The 19,553-nt window shown below is 35.7% G+C and overlaps 1 protein-coding gene across 1 annotated transcript; it reads right to left on the bottom strand.

The window, feature by feature from the left end:
- Window positions 1–6,107: 6,107 nt before the first annotated feature.
- On the bottom strand, window positions 6,108–15,460 carry LOC149188109 (uncharacterized). The gene is made up of 11 exons (XM_089409868.1): window positions 14,768–15,460; window positions 9,573–9,893; window positions 9,407–9,478; window positions 9,223–9,286; window positions 8,972–9,123; window positions 8,453–8,860; window positions 8,233–8,352; window positions 7,520–7,639; window positions 7,242–7,421; window positions 7,059–7,145; window positions 6,108–6,940 (listed from the first exon to the last, which is right to left on the bottom strand). Exons 1-11 carry the CDS (start codon window positions 15,458–15,460, stop codon window positions 6,443–6,445), a joined length of 2,715 nt encoding a protein of 904 aa, XP_089265994.1. The 3' UTR covers window positions 6,108–6,442.
- Between the last annotated feature and the right edge of the window lie 4,093 nt (window positions 15,461–19,553).

The raw sequence follows: 19,553 nt of genomic DNA, 5'->3' as shown, positions 1-19,553 counted from the left end.
GCTTTGCCTCAAGACTGCGTGGGCCCACTCTTGCCCAACATCAGCTCTCCCGGCTACTATGCTGCCTCTCTGCAAGCTCTCTCCGCCTCTTTGCAATCTCTCTCCGCCTCTCGGTCAGTATTCTCCAGAAAGTCCTTCTCTCGGATTCTCATTGCACCTCTGCTGCAGAATGATCACTTAGTTCGAATTTCTCAACTTTCGAGCCCCAAAAATCGAACTTATAGATCAATTCGTTCTCCCCGTGTGTGTTTCCAAATGAACCCAAGCCTCCATTTTATACTTTTCCTGTTGAGTCTTCAACGATCGAGATTAAGTCAAAAATCAACAGCTAAGATTAAAACATGACTTGATCCGCCTTCTAGATCATTCTCACCCATATTTTGAATAATAACCATTAATATTTAGTTTCCATAAGTTTAGACTTAGGAACTTCATTAAAAATATTAATTATTTTAATAAAATACAATCCGGGTGGAATTTCACCAAATGGTTTCTGGGTTCTTTAGAACTCATGTGCCTTAGCATCTCCACTAATTTTCAAGGCTATATCACTTTTATGCTACCAAAAACTAACAATTCTCATCCAAACAACTACTAAACTATTATGGTTAGACATACATTCCTATGCCACAGTTCTACATCAACGACTTTTAGAAAAATATAGAGAGTCAACGCCTAAGGGCCAAAGCAAAGTGCGAGTTCATCCCAAAGCACCAAATAACCAATCACATCTTCACACTCAAACCATTATTGAGGAGGCCCACCACTACTCTTCGAAAGTATATTGTTGCTTTGTAGACTTCTAGAAAGTGTTTGGCATAGTCCCCAGAGAGGCATTATTCCGAAGTCATCGTAACATCAACATATCTGAGATATTATTAACGACCATTTCAAGACTGTATGAGTCAAAGATGGGCCACTTTTGAAGTACCATTGGTGTAAAGCAACAATGCCCCCTTTTTCCAAATCTCTTTGGGATCTATATTGATGACCCTGAGTCTTCCTCTACAAACACATTTAGGATGGCACTAGCCTTCTTCATCAAGTTTTGATTTCCATACCACTTTTTGTAGATGACTTGATCATGCTAGCCTCTACTCCTAAGGGTATTTAGAGCTATATTGACACTTTGGCCAAATTTTCATATCTTCAATAGTCTCCAATGCATCAAAAAGCTTTCTTTCTAACTTACATTTCTACTTCTAAGGGGAAGAGATCAAGATCACATAAAATTACACCAACTTGGGGTTCGAGTTCATGGGGCCTCATTTTAGAATGTGTCAAGCACTTTAGCATCGAATCAACAAGTGCTATAGTTCCCTAGCCCACCATCAAGAGTGTTTCCAATGTCAATTTCAGGACATCTCATCTAAAATTTTCCTTTTAGAGGTGATTATCAGATTGGTGGTCCTATATGGTTCATCGATTTGGGGACCAAGATTCTGACAAATGGACTAGGCCCAATACGAGAGAGTCTTGAAATTTCTTCTTAGGTTCCTCATATAATGCAAACATGTAGTTCCCCAACCCATTATTCAAGCATATTTTGAAGTCCACCTCTTTCACCTTGAGGTTATCTTTCATCTGGTCTCTTTCCTACATAGAATTGAGACATTTGAGGATTCTACTTACAAGAGAGAAAGAGACACCCCTACCTTGTGTTTTTCTCTTTAGAGGCCCTTCAAATTGCCACACTAGTTGTGCGTAAGGTTGATTTTTAAAGTCTTATTCGCTTCTCCACTCTAACCATCTCCCTAAAGTGCCTTATGTCTAAATGCGCAGGTCATCACTTGTTGACTTTTTATTTTTTATTTTTTTTAAATGGGTCATCTAAGAGGACATCTACAAATTATACATCTAGGTTACTTGGAGCTCACCTTCAAAGAGTTTGGGCCCAAAGAAGTCTTTCTACCTAGAGCAATTCTTGGGGTTGCAAGATGGCATCGTCGTTCATCCACCATACATGCATAAACATTGGATGCATTCACTTGGGATCCCTTTGGGCCAACTACCTTCAACAACAAGGGTTCAAGAGAGGAGTTGCAAGAAGCAATTTATACATGAAAATTGACAAAGACAACTTGTTGATCATGCTTGTGTGTGTGGATGATCTGATTTTCGGTAGCAACAATGACAAAATAGTCACATATTTGCTAAAGAAATGTCAAAAGAATTTGAAATGTCAATGATTGGAGAGTTATCCTTCCTCCTTAGACTTCAAATAAATCAAACCAATGCTAGAAATTTCATTATACAAACAAAATACCTCAAGGAAATGCTTAAACATTTTGGAATGGAAGAATGTGTTATTGTAAGTACACCTATGACTACAGGTTGTAAGCTAAGTAAGGATGATGAATCTCTTGAGGTAGATGCCACTCTTTATATATTTATCATTGGAAGTCTCTTATACCATGATAACTTCAAGGCCAGACATCATCCATGAAGTTGGTACGGTGGCAAGATTTCAATAAGCTCCCAAGGAATCTCACATGCAAGCTATAAAAAGGATATTCAGATATCTAAAATGCACCCTTGATTTTGGACTATGGTATCCTAAGAGCACAAATATTACTTTGACAACATACATCAATGTTGATTGGGCAAGAAGCATTCTTGACCGTAAGAGTACCAATGGAAATACATTTTTCTTAGGGGATTATCTTGTATGGTTGAGAAAGCAATAATCGTCTATATATCTCTCGACAACTGAGGCCAAATATATAGCAACAATAGGCTGTTGTACACAAATTATATGGATGAAGAAAACCTTGAAGGATATCAAAATGGAAATAAATGAGCTCGTCAACATCTTTTGTGACAATACCGACACAATCAATCTTTGAAAGAACCCAGTCATGCACTAAAAAACAAAGCATATTCCAATCAAGTACCACTTTCTCATAGAAGATGTTGTTGATCAGAATATCAAAATGGAATATATCAGCACTAAGGAACATATTGCAGAAATCTTCACCAAACCTCTACCTCGAGAAACATTTGAATATTTTTGTTAAAAGTTAGGCGTCATCTCTCTTGCATATTAGTAGAGCACCCCTTTTCTATTGATGTCAAAGGGGTAGAGTAGGAAGTCAGGAGGAGTAACATGAAGTGACGGGGAGTAGCATATAGCCAAAGAAAGCAATCATCATAATGTTGCCATCATTAACAAATGGGAAGATTATTGAGAAAATGGTTGTTATTGATGTTGAAGGTTATCCAATTGAAGAAGGTGATAATATAGGCTTAATGAATGTCTTGTGACCTTTCCAACGAGGTGTGGCTCACCCTCTAACTCCTATCAATTGAGGACATATGACTTTTTCAAGTCAAAAAGTGGAATTTGGGTCCTCATGAAGTTGTCCCTCCCAAGATACAAGTTGGCCCCACTTGAGGTCAAGTCAGCCCTGTTTGGGGGTCAAAAAGGCCTATAAATAGGTTGTCCCCTCACTCATTTCAATCAAGGAATTTGGTCAAGCACATAAGAGGAATTTCGACATGTTGAGGAGCAATTTTGAAGAGGTTCACATCTCATGAAACAAGGAATGTTAAGCAAGGTTGAAGGGATAATCTTTGAAGACCTTTTTTGTTCTGGTTGAGGTATTTTTGAGGCAACTTTTGATTAGTTTTTGAAGAATACATTGGAGTAGCCGAAGGGCAATTTTTGGCCCCAATTTGAGACTGATTTCAACCCCTATAACAACCCTGCAACCTGCCGCAATTCAGCCCATGTCTCGGCCCTGCAATCTGACTCAGTTGGACATATTTCAGCCTTGCAACCAACCTCAGTTTGATCCTATTTCGGCCCTATAGTATGCCTCATTTCGGCTTTGTTTCGATCCTATAACTTACCTCAGACAAACCTGCATTTACCTCATTTCGGCCCTATATTTGGACCTGTGTTCTACCTTAGTCTTGACCTGATGAGAACCTCATCTTTCACCATTTGGAGCCCTAGTCTCAGCCTAATCTTGGAGCTTGTTTTGCAACATATTGGAGTTGATTTAGATCCTATCTCGGAGTATGTTTTGGAGCATCTTTGAAGAAGGTTTAGAGTTTACTTTAGAAGTAATTTACTAGGTTGGTGCCTCAAGAGGATTGGTGCCTTCATTCTTTTGTCAGGTTGGTGCCTTGGTTTGTACAAAAAGATTGGTGTCCTTATTTGACAAGTTGGAGCCTGGATTTGTAAAGGAGGATTGGTGTCCTCATCATTGTAATATGAGTTAAAATTATACAAGTGATTTTTCATTTTTAATTCTTATGCCTTGGCATGGTTTGTGCTTCGTAATTGACAAAATTAATGATTGGATGAAATATTGATTCACCCCCCTCTTAATATTTCTAACACTAATTTCTGTTACTCTCTCTAACACATCCTAACATCCCCATTTTATGTTCAACATGGATAGCTCTTTTTGGTTTTTTTGTAGATTAGTGATAGTAGTTTCTTTTGTACTATTGATACATGTTTGTAGTAGTTGCACCTTTGAGTCCCATTGACCTATGATTATGGTCATTTGTTGGAGATTAATAAAATTATTGACACAATTCTTTTAAACTTCAAATAACACATTGAATTTAAAGTTAGCTTAATGGTTTTATAGCTTCATTATCACTTGCCATGATTGCAGCTGCCCTAAGTGAAAGATCTCATATAGTCTTTTCAAGTAATGCATAAAAGATACCCTAGGGAGTGGTCTAATGGTAAAGGGTCAAAGGCACTAGATGCAGGTTAAAAATTCCATGTCCCTTTGCCTCAAACTGGTTGAAGAGTGGTAGTTGTAAAAAATTCCATGTCCCTTTATCTCAAACTGGTTGAAGAGTGGTAGTTGTAAAAAATTCCATGTCCCTTTATCTCAAACTGGTTGAAGAGTGGTAGTTGAAATTGAGCCAGAGCGGTCAATTGAAACTAAGTGGTACAAAGAAATCAATAAATCAAGTAATGTTACCACTCTCACAACCATCATACAAAGAATTACAAAGTCGTGCTGTCAAAAAATTCAAAGATTTCCTTTGCAAGGAGACTTTGCCATGTATTTGAACCTCTGAGCCTTGAATCGACTTCCATAATGTTCATAATAGTATGGATTAGTAACATACAAATTTGACATCCATTCTTTTTATTTCTCAAAACGCAATCAAAATGCCTTGTGCAACTGAAATGAATAATGTTGGAGTTCCTCTTCGCTTGAAATGATTGAATATTACTATGGCCAGTTCTCATCTAGCTCTTAATGGAATTCAGATATATTTTAGATGGATTAAATCCTTGTGCTGTGAATTATACTTTTGGTGGATAGATCATTGTGTACTTGGTTATTTTTGAAATATACAGAACCAGAATTATTGATTCTTACTTAAAAAACAATTTGCCCCGAACTTTGTTTGATTCCGAGCAATCCTAATTAACATTTATAAATTGTTCTTGCAACTTATATTTTCCCTCCTTTTCAGCTAAAATTGGGGAATATTTTGAAAATGGATACCCTTTTATAAAAGCTAGATAGAATTATTCAAAATCAGTATATTTAGAAATTTTTGAAGAATCGCATAGTAATAAAGATATTTTCAATCTGGACCAAGCAAATTCTCTGAAGGTAAATGCACCCAGCCTACCCAGGCTGCCCATGGTTCAATGCACATAGAAAAAACCAGTAACCCTGAAACTTTTTTATTATCTTGAATTTTTTGGTGCCCACCAACTTCTCTTCAAAATTATTGCCATTCTGTACCATTCCATAGGTTTTGCAAGCCTAGCAGGTTTCAGGTTCCTAATTTTGACTTTAACACATTCGGCCTGCAGATGTAGCCACGAAGATCTCCTGGCAGCATATGTACTTTTCAATATACAAATTTTGTTTCCCCCAACTAAAACTGTAGGCCCAAAATTTCTTTTCCGGAAGCATCGGGAATGAGTTCAAAAATAATGATCATAACTCTCAGGTTCACATGCCATATTTTTACGTCAAACTTACGTGAGCTTGAATTTACCTTCACCTTTAATTTATCTTTCACAACAGAAGCAGAAGATTTTGTGGTGGGTCTACACGTTTTATTCAGGTACAAAATAAAAGTAACCGGGATCTATGAAAGAAAAGTCAGTGTACAAATGCAATTTGCTTTACCCTCAAATATTTATAGATTAGATTAAGTCAGAAATGTATGACATGGCGGAAAATAGACCAAATGATACATGACTTGATAAAGCATGAACGATAGTGATTTATACATGGGTTACACTAAAGATGCTCCTGCTAGGCATTCCCCACGAAAAGTCAAGAATTCCTTGACATTTTCTTTCTGGAGTAGACACTAATACAGACTTGAGGTCAAACAGATCATCATCTGACGGTGATGGACTGCAGCAAAATACAAGAAACACTCAATTACCAAGTCAAAGAATATCACAGATAAGTTTCAACTTGCTTTCTGTGATAAGATTTCACATCCACCTCTTCCTCCTCATACTATCTTTTGACATGGTAATTTGAGTGTTTCGTGTATTTTGCCAGAGTCCGTCACCTTCAGGTGAAGATCTCCTTGACCTCAAGTTTGAATTAATATCTACTCCAGAAAGAACATTACCACTTCTGAAATTCTTGACTTTTCGTGGGCTTAAGGAGCGTAACTTTGTTATTTCGTGGGCTTGAGTTCTTATGGAGTTCCTCCTGAACTTTCTATTAGCAGGAGACGATGCAGATGATTGACCTGAAGATCTCTGATGTGTCTCATTATATCCATGGGAAGATGAGCTCACATACTTACTTACAGCCAAATACTGATCTTCACTAGTCTTCAAACCCGAAACTTTATGTGGACTCTCAAGTGATGAAGGTATGGCCATGTCAAAAAGAGGATTGTATGACATGACCAGAGGAAGGGAATATTCACTGTTACATTTTGAAGACAGTGGTGTCAGAAGTCTCTTCAGCTCTGAAACCTACAGATCCTCAAAAACAAAAAAGATCATCAGAGATGGAAAATCAGAATATAGCCTGAAAGAAAGAGATTACCAGGACATACATCACGGACATGAAAGGAAAAGTAAAATCATTCACCTTCTCTTCCATAGCAACCATATTATTCTTAAGTCTCATGATTGTAGCATTCTTTTTCTTGCAGATATCTTCTGAAACGGTTAGTCTCTGTTCAGGAAAAAGTGAGGGCAATGAGCATTGTCCTGCTGTCCAAATAAATGTTTTGAGAATAGAACACTAAAATAGAATAGTGCCAAAGTGTACCTTGAAACTTGTATCCTTTGACTTTTGGGTCAAAGTTATTTCCCTTATGGTAGCATATTTCTGCTTATTTTCCTTCCTCGAACAAAAATTCACCTTCCCTTCCATAGCAACTATATCATCCTTAAGTCTCATGGTCATGGCATCCTTTTTCTTGCAGATGTCTTCCGGAACAGCTAGTCTCTGTTCAGGAAAAAGTCAAGGGCAATGAGGACTTTCCCAACGTCTAGACAAAAAGCTTCGAGAATAGGATACTCCAATAGAAGTGAACCATAGTGTACCTTGTCACTTGTATCCTTTGACTTCTGAACTGCCAAAGTTATTTCCTTAATGGTAGCATCTTTCTGCTTACATTCCTTCCTTAAACAGGCAATTTCCTCTTCTTTTTCTGCAAAATTCAACTGTAATCCAAAGAAAAATGGGGCTATGAGAGGGGCATTGCTAGCTTTAGTAAGTTGTACTCCAAACATATAGTTAACCTAACTTACAACTGTAAATGAGATCAACAAAGCACCAAACCCAAGCTGTGACTGCTCTTCTATATCCAATATTTCCGAGTTTGCTTATGCCTATAAGTGTGAGGATAGCATCATTACCTAAATGAGACTAGTTATGAAGACAAGGGCTACATTCAGACAAACAAACAGTGCATTGCACTTGTGATTTAATTCATAAAATTAATATTTAAAAACTGATATATAATTAATTTTCTTGATATGTACAACATGCAGTCGATTGGACGAATTATGTAAGGCAAACATAATAAGATTAATATGTGAAGTAAATAAGATTAACTCGCATGACTAGGTTTAAAATTTAAAATTGTACGAAATTACATTAAGTTGAAGTCTTTATTTATATGGCCGGTGGATATGTCAGGATATGGGTTGAATAAGGTCTATTGCCAGAAAAATAACTGGGCAAGAAATGAAAAATAGAACAAATTTAGCAATAGCTCAACTAATCATTTCTGTAGGTCACAATTCCAGCCTACCTTATTCTCGATACGCTGCTTGACAGCCTCAGCTAGCTTTTCTTCTGCATCTTTTCTATATTTCTCACATAATTTGAGATTCTCCTTTAGGCTTGCCAACTGCAACTCCAGGTTAGCTACCTACATGGAAGGAAACCAATTAAAACTAGTGAAGGTATCTAGATGAAACCAAATATTCTACAGCTCATGATAGAAGTTATCTAGTGCTACAAGAACGCACTTTTGCTGATGCAATTTCTAGTTTGTCCAGTGGCTTTTCAATGACCAGTTCCTGAGAATCACCATTAGGTCGAGAATTTTCTGCATCAAGAGGTGCAGTTATCTTATCCACGCTCCTTTTCACTGCAGCTCCTATGGCAGAAGGTACATCAGCTTCAGCTGAATGCCAAGTATTATGATCTGAATATGATGTAACAGAGGATGACCAGTCTGAGAAATCCGATAATCGACGTTCCTCTTGTTCTCTAACAGTCAGGAGCATCTTAGCAGATGCATCTTCCTCAGTTTCATCTTGAAGGATGGGTATGAAAGTTTCTTCCGAACCATATTCCTGCGTGTTCAGCCACTGTCCCCATGCCTGAATATTAAACTGCTTTGATGGCAAGAACATATAATTCTCTTTTTTCGCCTAAAAATACAAAGCAACAAACCAATGTCAAGAAAAATGTGGCAGAAATTGTAGTTCCTTTACATAAAACTGACCAAATGTCTATGCCATGCATATTTAATATTAAGATACCTTATCAAGATAATTCTCCAAAGGGGAACTTTTGATAGTACACAGAGCTGTCGGCAATAACGCATGCCATATATCAAACAAGGATATCATTAGAGAAGTAATCTGTGCTGAAGCCTTCTCCACAGATATTTTGAAATCCCCAAGTGCAACCCCTGTATTGCAGAAACAGCAGAATGTTATGTAAGTTTGGAAATTGAAGTATAAAAGCTATACGAAGTTAGCAAACGGAAATATCTTCTTTATGCCGTAACCTTGCGCTTTGTTGATGTTCTGTCTTCCGTCTTGCGTACTTCTATATATTTCCAAAGATTCCACCTGCAAGAATCCAAATTCTGTCAATGAATTTATTCTTAGGTATACTATCATTACCAAATATTCAACACATAAATTATAAAACCTGAACATCAGTCCAGGGATCACATTAAGGGCAATGACCTTTTCTGTGACAGACGCAAATGCAGCCATGACATTCGAGGCTTCCTTCTCAATCATGTTTCCCATTCTTCTCTGTTTTAAATATATCCCAAGCCATCATAATCAGTCCTGGCCTGTATATTTCAAATGTCAATTTTTTTGGAGAGAAGCACTCAGACAACCTTACCTTCAGTTCAAGGATGACCGCAGCACAGGGTGCATGAGTAAACTCGAATGGAATTTTCTCTGCATTCCCTGTTTTATGATTCCTTGATCCATCACTAAACCCCTGTCCGTTTGTTTCACGATCACCGGCATTCCTCAACCCTGCAATACTGCTATATTCTTCATGTTCTATAATGGCATCATCGCCCTTTATACATTGATCCGCATTGCCTGATTGATCATGAAGAGTATATAACCTTGCACTACCTGATTGATCATGAAGAATAGATACCCTTTCCGACAGATTGTTCAGCTTCCGCCGCGTAAAATTCAATGTTTGGTCCTGCAGAAGCACAAGCAAATTTAGAAGTGCGTCAATGAAACAAAACACTGAAAAGCGTACATTTTCATTTCTATAGTAGTGGGACCACGTTCATAATGCGCGTTTCAAATAATGCATATTGACCTCAAAGTATGGAAAAATGCAGCAGCATTAAATCAAGGAGGTGTGTTGGTTCACAGGTGAGGCAGGAAGACCCTTCAACCCTCCCCTCCAGAATGTCATTCTTACTGCGGTACCCTATCTCTATGAACAGAGTGTTAAACTGTCCGCCAAAATTTCAATCTCGCTGGGGTTCTTCCCACCATATAGACACATTGTTAAATCCTCAAAACAAAGTACAGGCACGACAACATACATGTAGGGGCAAGATAAAAATGAAAAAGTTGGAAATTATGTCACTTGAAATTTAGAATGGGGCTGAAAAAATAAAAACGAAAAATTGGAAATTATGTGACTTGAAATTTAGAATGGGGCTGGCAAAAACAAGCATAATGATCTGACATCATATAACCAAGGGCTGGTGACCGTGTATCGGTTCATAAAGTTTCATTTTGTTGCGGTCTGTCCACCAAGCCCTGTTATCAGAAATGGAACGATAGCATTCGTTTCTCAGAAACAGCTATCGCTTCGTGAGGTTGTTTATGAATTCGTGAATTCCAATGGCAACGCAATAATGATCGGGATAAAATCAAAATGAAAAAAAAAATTAAATCCAAATTGACATCCATTTTATCTTGACAATTTCAATTTTTATCAAATTTATCCTGCTCAATTCAATGTGGGATGAAATCAAAAGGGAAAATGACTCTCTTGTTACAATAATGGAAAAAACTGGTACTGTGAAAATGAAGAAAGGAAGATTTTAAAGTATTTGCTAAGCTACTCATGGTTTTGACTCACTTTTTCTAAATCCCGCTGCCATCATCTTCTACTTGGCTGATTGTGTTTTGCTAATGAGAATCCTCGTTTGTGAATATGATGAGGCTTCCACAGTCTAGGCCTCATTTATGTATATAATGGACAAGTTCCTTCTCTGCAAAACTTTTACACTTTCTAGTAACCATGCCACCAAGAATCCATTTTCACTGTCTTACTCTAACAGATATAGACAAAGTGTGTGTTAAACCTTACATGTACGGGAAAATAATATTTATGAGTTAACAAATATAATTTAGGGTGCACTTGAGAAGCGCAAAAGAGAAGTGTAAAAAATAAAAAATCAGAATCAAATTGTTTTCCTGTGAATGTTTGGTTTGATGAGGAATGCAAAATGGTAAGAACTTTGAAAAAAGTAGGTGACAAGAAGATGAATTTAAAATTATATTAGCAGATTTTAATAAGGAAAAAAGATGAGTTCATGCAAACAACGCGAGAAGAGTTAATATATCTAGGCAAAAATAACTCAAAGCTTTTTTGGCAGGAACTTCAACCAAGGAAGAAGAAAATTGAAAATAATATTATATTCAATCAATGGTTTGACTATGCGAGACAACTCTATGAAAAAGAATTAGAAGTTGAGCCTCCTCCCAGGATCAACACAACTACAAAGCTTTTCATAATAGAGGAGGTGGACACAGGTATTAAAAAGTTGAAAACAGGGAAGGCAAAGGACTTGGTTGAACTTAAAGCAGAATATCTAAAGTGGGGAATGAAAATCTGACACTACACATCATGGAGATATTCGACAACGTCATTCGGCAATGATTCCCAAAAGATTGGACAACTAGTCTAGCAATACCCCTTTTTAAAAGTGGAGACATTCATAATCCAACTATAGAACCATTATGATCAATCCTTTGTTTGCAAAGATTTTCAGCGGCATGGTAGAAAATAGAATCAGTAAGTGGGCAAAAGTAAAAGAAACAAGGGCAAAAGAGCAAGCGGGTTTTACGCTGAAGCATTCTATAGTAGGTCATGACATCACACTGAGACACATTATTTTAAAGGTTTGTGGGGACAAAGAAGAAGTATTTTGCTTCTTTGTTGACTTCAAAAAGGCATTTGACATGGTCCCTAGAGATAAGTTGTAGTGTAGAATGGAAGAACTTGAAATTCCTTTGCATTATAAAGATTTTGTCCATAAGATTTATGAAGAGGTGAAATTCAAAATTAGACTTTAGCAGGCATTTCAGAAAGTTTTAGAAGTGACATTGGAGTCAAGCAAGGCTGCCCTTTATCCCCTACCCTTTTTGGTTTATATATGGACAAATTGGAAGAGTGGCTAAATCTACAAGGTGGGGATACTGTTCGGTTGGGGGTATTTGTGATAAAGTTTCTTTTATATGCTAATGATCTTGTATTGATTGCTAAATCGGCCAATGGATTGCAGATGCACCTATATGCCCTTTTTGGTTTATATATGGACAAATTGGAAAAGTGGCTAAATTTGCAAGATGGGGATAGTGTTTGGTTGGGGGAGTTTGTGATAAAGTTTCTTTTATATGCTGATGATCTTGTATTGATTGCTAAATCGGCCCATGGATTGCAGATGCACCTATATGCCCTTGAGCATTTTTGTAAAGCAGTGGGGATGCAAGTCAATACTAGTAAAACCAAAATAATGATTTTCTCTAATAAAAAGAAGCAAAGCCAACATATGTTCTTCTTTGAAGGCAACATCCTTGAAGAATTAAATGAATACAAGTACCTCGGGATCGATTTCAACAACAAGCTTAATGGGGAGGACTAAAGAAAGAGGAGAATTTTAGGAGGGTGGAAAGCATTATATGCACTTCAAAATACATGTAGAAAGGCAAAGTTATGAGATTGGAAAACGATTAAAGTGCTTTTTAGACTCCTAGTTTGTTGAGTGATATTATATGGATGTGCACTATAGGCTAACAACATCCTTGTTTCAAAATGGAAGCAAATTGAGAAAATCCAGAAACCCTTGATCATAAGCAAGTTCAAAATAAAAAGTTCGGTTCCTTATGAGATAATGTTGAGTGAAACAGGGGCAGCTCCCATCGAAGCAATTGCTATGGTGCATCTTATAAGGTATCTAAAAAGAATTGAGCAAATGGGAGTAGGTAGATGGCTGAAAGTTATCTTCAATGAAGTCATGAGTGAAAGAAAGAAATCATGGATGAGACAAAACAACAAATAAATGAAAAAATGGAATATTAACCTCAATGCATGTCCCACAAATAGCATGGAGTTAAAGAATTTTGTTATGGAGAAATTTCATAAGCGTATATGGGGAAAAGAGTTGGGTAGAAAGAAGAAATACTATGTTCATGAATTCAACCCCACTTGTGATCTCCAACAGAAAGAGTACATTGGAGCTAACATTCCGTGGAGAGCAAAGATTCTTATTACTCAATTAAGAACTAACTCACATCAACTTCGGTGTAAAATGGGACAGTGGAAAAGACTTAAAGAAGCTTGGGAAAAAGGAGTGTACTTTTTGCACTTCTAGAGCAATGCAATCGGAAAAGCATTTCATTTTGGAATGTGATTCTTTCAGAGACATAAGGGATAGTTATGACAGTATGTTACCATCAATTCCTTGTCATTGTCTTTTCAATGAGGGAACTGTTAGAAGGTTGGGTCAGTTCATCATCAATTTGAGTAAGAAAATGACTGAATTGCAAAAAGAAAAAACAGGGAGGCGGGTAGTTCCATGGACTATTTTTAGTCTCGTGGACGTTAAAATATCATTCATTTATTTATTCATTTGAAATTGCCACATGAAATTTAACGAGGAAAGGAAGAGACTAAGATTTAGGAACAGTAAGAAATTACAATGAAATCATGTTACTTAAATAACTAAACATTTTTATTTTAAACAGAAAATAATACAAGAGGTGATCACTGCCATCCTCTTCTCCTTCGAATTTCACAATACACATTTTGGTTATAGCTTGTGATTTTTTTGTTATTCTATGTGTTTTAAAAGTATAAATGGACTTAGCCTTCTAAAAAGCCATGGTGCACTTGAGTCTTTGGAATTTCACAATACAAATTTTTGTTAGATTGTGAATGTTTTTGTTATTCTAAATGCGTTTTTGAATGGTATAATTGGACTGAGAGTTTTGAAAAATTCATGATACACTTGCTTCCTTGGAATTTCACAATAAAAGTTTTGGTTAGTTTGCGAATTTTTTGTTATTCTAAATGTGTTTTTGAATTGTTAAATGAGCTCAGCATTTTGAATAATCCATGATACACTTGCTTCCTTGAAATTCTATAGAAATTTAGGTTAGCTTGTGATTTTTGTTGTTGTTCTAAATGTGTTTTTGAATGTATAAATAAAGTTAGCAATCTGAAAAATTCATGGTACACTTGCATTATATAGACAACATAATTCAAACTTGTGATTCCAACAAATCTTTGTTAAATTCCAAATAAATTTGACTAAAAAAATATTTAAATAAGAATTGAAATATAAAATAATTAAATTATGACTAAAAAATAAACCATAGAAAAATTAACTCAAATTTGTAATTCCACCAAATTTTTGTTAAAGTCCAAATAAATTTAACTAAAAAAATATCTAAATAAAAATTAAAACATAAAATAATTAAATTATGGCTTAAAAAAATTTGAACATACAAAAATTAAATTAAATTATAACCAGAAGACTTATAATTTCAACCGATCCTTGTTAAATTGCAAATAAATTTAACTGGAAAAATATCTTTAAAAAAAATCAAAACACAAGATCATAAAGAATAAAATAAAAAAATTTAACTATAGCATTAAAAAATTAAAGAAAGAATTAACCGAACATAAAACATAGAAGAATTAGGCTACTGCTCGAAAGTATTGAACATAGCATACCAGACTTATTCCGTCCTCTGAAACCACAAAATAGAAGAGGGTTCAAACATTGCTGAGTTTTATAATAACAGAGTAATTATGTAACTACTCACCCGATCCACCAAAGAGCGTCCGGCTGGCTTATTTTTGACCCCTTGCTTGGAATTGGCAGCTGCAGCGGCGGCAATGGCAACGATCAAAACCCTCTGAAGCGGTGAAAACCCTTGCCACGCCAGCGCCTCCTCACAACTCAAATGCCCGCCAATTCTCTCCAAGGACGTGGCAGACTCTGCATTAAGAAGACGTCCATCGAGCGAAATCCAGGCCAAATCCTGGCGGGCCTCCTGAGACCGCTTTTTTTTCTCTGGAAACCCAAACCTCCACCCTTCGTCCATAGTATACATCGAAACAGCCGCCGACCTCCAGAGAACGTCACGGAAGCGGAGATCGTCGAAGACCTTGGAAACGAATCTGTACATACGGCCGCGCACAAGATCCCTGCAAAGCCGCGGTTTCCTGCCTGGGTTCATTGAAACCCTTCCTCTGATGCTCTGTTCGAACAGTATTTTCTCCTCCTCAAACTCACTTTCGGAGAACCGCTCAGGGGAATTCGTTCTGTCCAATTCGGCCTGGCAGAGCGTGCTGCGTCGCTGCTGCAAGGGAAGGGATTCGAATGCGAGACCTCCAGTAAGTGAGCTTTCATATCTGCAAAACTGCTGCCAGGATCGGCGGTCTTGCCAAGTGGTTTCCACGATGGGGGTTGTGCATTGCGCTCTGTCTTCGATCGTCCGCAAGCAAGTCTGCATTATGGAGGAGAAAGGGGAGAAAATGGGTGGCTTCATCTTGGATTTGTCCAAGCTAGCCACAGGGAGGGAGAGGCAGGAAAAGACTCGAAAAATATGTGGTCAGGAATGTCATATTTGAATGTTGCGCTGCATTCGGTAAGAGGAAACAGCTGAAGAAAGTTTCCCATGAAGGCCATCCACGATGATGTAGCAGCGTGTCTTGAAAGCTGGTAGCTTCCATACTGTATGATAAATGTTAGAGCTATTTTAAGAACGATATGTCTATGATTTTTGCCATCCGTTAGAAGTGGAGCGCTTACATGACCGTTGCTCATACCCGTTATTTATGTCCATAAACACAAGGATATTATTTTATCAACGAGTTAGTTACGTAACAGAATACAAGAACAAACATTCAAATTCAAAGATTTCCCTCCATGTGATAAGGATTATGTGCAGAAGAAAAACCATTCGGATTCGAACCCAATGCTCTAATTGAACAGCAATTAGCCATTCACAGAATTCCTCCATTTGACAAGGTTTATGTGCACAAGAAAAAACATTCCATTTCGAACCCAATGCTCTAATTGGACAGCAATCAGCCATTCAAAAACATGCAGGAACAAAATTTTCGTCACGCATATCCATTACTCGGTTTGGGAGCACTTACCCAACATAGCATACGCAACAATCGGTCAATGCCCAAAATATTTTGCAGTGGAGAGCTTGAGTCAACAATTCAAGGCATTAGGATCCCACAAGTTTGCTTTGGGCAATTTGATCTATGAAACCTTATAGATGTATTTTAAATATGGATTTAATATGAGTTCAGAGGGAGAGGGATATGAATTTAGAATGTAAATTTTATGATTCTGCATGATGTAAATGTTTTGTATAGTTATTTAATTTTTTAATTTTTAGATTTATAAAATTTTTTGATTTCAATTTTGATGATGACCGGATATCTTTACACATCATATTGGGCTGAGGCTGTAGAATGAGTCTCTAAACTCAATTACACATCATACTGGACTGTAGAATAAGTCTCTCCTCAATTATACATTATATTGAGCTGTAAAATAACTGTTTCACATAAAAGGAAAATCATGACAATTTATGCACAATACAAAATGTTCCACTCAGATTCATACCAAGTTTGGGCAAGGACGAGTCAAAAAATTCATGTTTATCTGAAATTACTCCACAAAGTTTTATACCTTCCTTGGGCACAAAAGTTAATCAAGGATGCCATCATTCTACTCAGAATCTATTTCATTCCTGGACAATGAATTGTCACTAAGAAGTACACAGAAATATTTGCTCAAACAGGTTATGAATTGCATCTACAAAAAAGTTTTAGCCACAAGATTAAATGAGGGAAAATGATGCCCCTGTTCTATGTGGTTCTCGTTCTAGTTTTCATTAACATCAAACTGTTTACAAACCAGTGAAGCATATCTCAGAAATGGGGATACACAATTTAAGAAGTCTAATTGGTTCAAGCATTCTGTCAAGCACCTAGCGAATATCCAAAAACAATAAAATATGAACACAAAAAATCCAAATATCACGAATGAACAGTTCTTCATCTTGGAATATATTTGTGAAATTCTACAGCCACTTAATAAACATAACTGGATTTATTACAGCATAATTCCGCCATAATAAGCTCTCTTTAGCTACAACAACTTCACTTAATTTGGTTGAAAGGTTTAAAGATTCGCTATAGCCCCTGTGTGACTCCTTAGCTTCACCTATGTTCACCAAACGATTGGAGGACATAACACTACAGCCAGCCATTGCACGAGTTGATTTTCCATGTAAAACAATTCAAGTTCACGAAATTTCCCAATAAATCGATATTCCATGTCTGAAAATTGAACTTAAGGGAAAATGCCATAGACTAAATTTCACTTGGAGAACAAGCCCAACAAGGCTGCTATTCTGCTAGATCAAATCGATTTGTTCCTTAACTGTTTAGCTTGGAGAAGATCTCAAGAGTATTGTATCTTACAGACGAGTTGGAATTGGTCTCAACGCTTACCAGTTGTTGAGGGGCTTTCATAAACACTTAGGGCCCATCGACAAGTAGAACGGAAATAAGTCACTTCAACAATTATAAAAATTAAATTGGATTTAGGTAATTCGCGGAACCCTCTGGAGCATGCTACACGTTGCAAAACTCATGACTAAATGGTACCCACTGAGGGTTTGGAAGGCATCTTATGAATTTGCATTTGACTTTTATAAGCTTAAATCTGAGTTTATGGTCAATCAGGTTAAAAGAAGCGCACCCCTCATAAATTCGGTGCCCATAACAAATGCTTTAATGGCTGACTGGCAAATAGAATCACCGTTCTATATGACTTACAGTTCTTTAATGGACAGCGTTATCCTGTGTTCTTTTTATAACTCAAAATGAAACCCTTATCACCTACATTTACAAGATCCTCTCTATTAACAACAAAATCCAGTAAGCTAAATTACTCCTCAGTGAAATTTCAAGGACAGACTACATCAATCTATTGATAATGAAATGAAAGAGTTCACGATTTCTCTTACAATTACAATTACAGCCAAGATAATCCAAATTCAATTTGAATGGTTTTTAGTTTGATTTTTTGGATTTTATTGTATAGAAAAATCTAAGTTGAAAATTTGATTTGTGTTATTTAAGTTGGTTTTTTAATTGTATATATAGATTCAGCACCCTGAAAATTTTTAAAATTAAATTACAGAAAAATTACTCGGCAAAATTATAATTTCAATAATTTTTATCAATTTTTAAAAAAATTAAATAAAAAAACTTATTAGAAAAACTTCCAAAAAAATCTAAAAAACAACTCCAACTCCAACAACTCCAACTCCTTTCCTTGAGTACAAAGAATTACTATTGGAAAAATATAAAAAATAACTACAATTGACATTTGACATTACTCTGCATATGATGTGTTCCCTACTTAATTCCAATTACCGTGGCAACATAAACACTACGAACTTGTTTGAATCTGATTAGGATTAGGATTAGGATTTGGATTCATATGACACGAAATGCTAGGAATTTGTTTGAATCTGGAATAAATTCCTTCCGGCATAGGCTGGCTACAGGTATGTTTATTTTTTAAAGTATGGGTTTTGCAATTTTTATTTAGGTATGGTTAGTTTTTAGAGTATGGTTTGGTTTTTCTAATTTTAATTTAAATATTAATTAGTAGTGTAGTTATGGAAATTTAATAAGATTATTAGTTTGTTTTTGGAAATTTGGTAAATAGAGATAAATATCAATCATAATAAATATTTAAACATTATAGTAAGTAATAATACATTTCAAGTCTCCAACATCATAGAAATATAAAAATCATAAAATTAACTAAATTATAATTTTATTTTATATTATTGCATTGTTTTATGTTGTAACATTTTGTTAAACATATAATGTCATATTAAACATTTTGATTCTAGTTTGGTGTAATTGTTCATTCCAATAATGGTAGAAATATTGTAATGTCCTAATTAACATTTTGATTTGGTCCAAAAAAAACCATAAAATTAATGATTATAATTATAATTAATAATTAAATAAGCTTAAATCTATCTTAACTATCGATCTACCAAGTGTGAAAGAGATCAAATGCAAACAATTTGACTTGTTCAAAATAAAACAATACCAAATAAAATAAAATAAAAGAAACATAAACATAAACATAAAATGTTGTAATGTCATGTTTAACATTTTGACTTTGTGAAAATAAAATAAAATAAAATAAAAATAAAGAATTAATTAATTAAAACATAAAATTATAATTATAGTTAATTACAAATTAAATAAGCTAGATTCATGTGAATTTTGAATCTACCAAGCTCTTGAGATGCAACCTCCTTTAAAATAAAAAGAGATTTGATCTCCCTCGAGGATTGATAGATCTAGATCTGAAGCTAAGATGGATCTAGTCTAGTTTTTATAAAATTATAAAAAGATTTAATATATAAGTTAAACATATATACATTTGAAAAAATGTGGAACACGATTTTTAGTCATTACAATATAGCCTTACTTTACCATGATATTCTTAGTAATATACACAAAAATAAAAATTGAGATTTATTTCCAAAG

This window comes from Pinus tabuliformis, chromosome 3_1, assembly GCF_031772625.1.
Source record: "Pinus tabuliformis cultivar Carrire ecotype Pingquan chromosome 3_1, CPIR1, whole genome shotgun sequence".
NCBI classification, from domain to species: Eukaryota; Viridiplantae; Streptophyta; class Pinopsida; order Pinales; family Pinaceae; genus Pinus; species Pinus tabuliformis.
This window is presented reverse-complemented; position numbering and strand designations above follow the sequence as displayed.

Bases quoted from the DNA above. Each gene is read 5' to 3' on its own strand.
- LOC149188109 (XM_089409868.1), bottom strand. From the start codon at position 15,460: ATGCAGACTTGCTTGCGGACGATCGAAGACAGAGCGCAATGCACAACC. The intron at 8,353-8,452 runs GTGCGTTCTTGT...CCTTCCATGTAG, and splicing joins TAGAAATTGCATCAGCAAAA to GTAGCTAACCTGGAGTTGCA. The intron at 7,146-7,241 runs GTACACTTTGGC...TTTCCTGAACAG, and splicing joins CAAAGGATACAAGTTTCAAG to AGACTAACCGTTTCAGAAGA.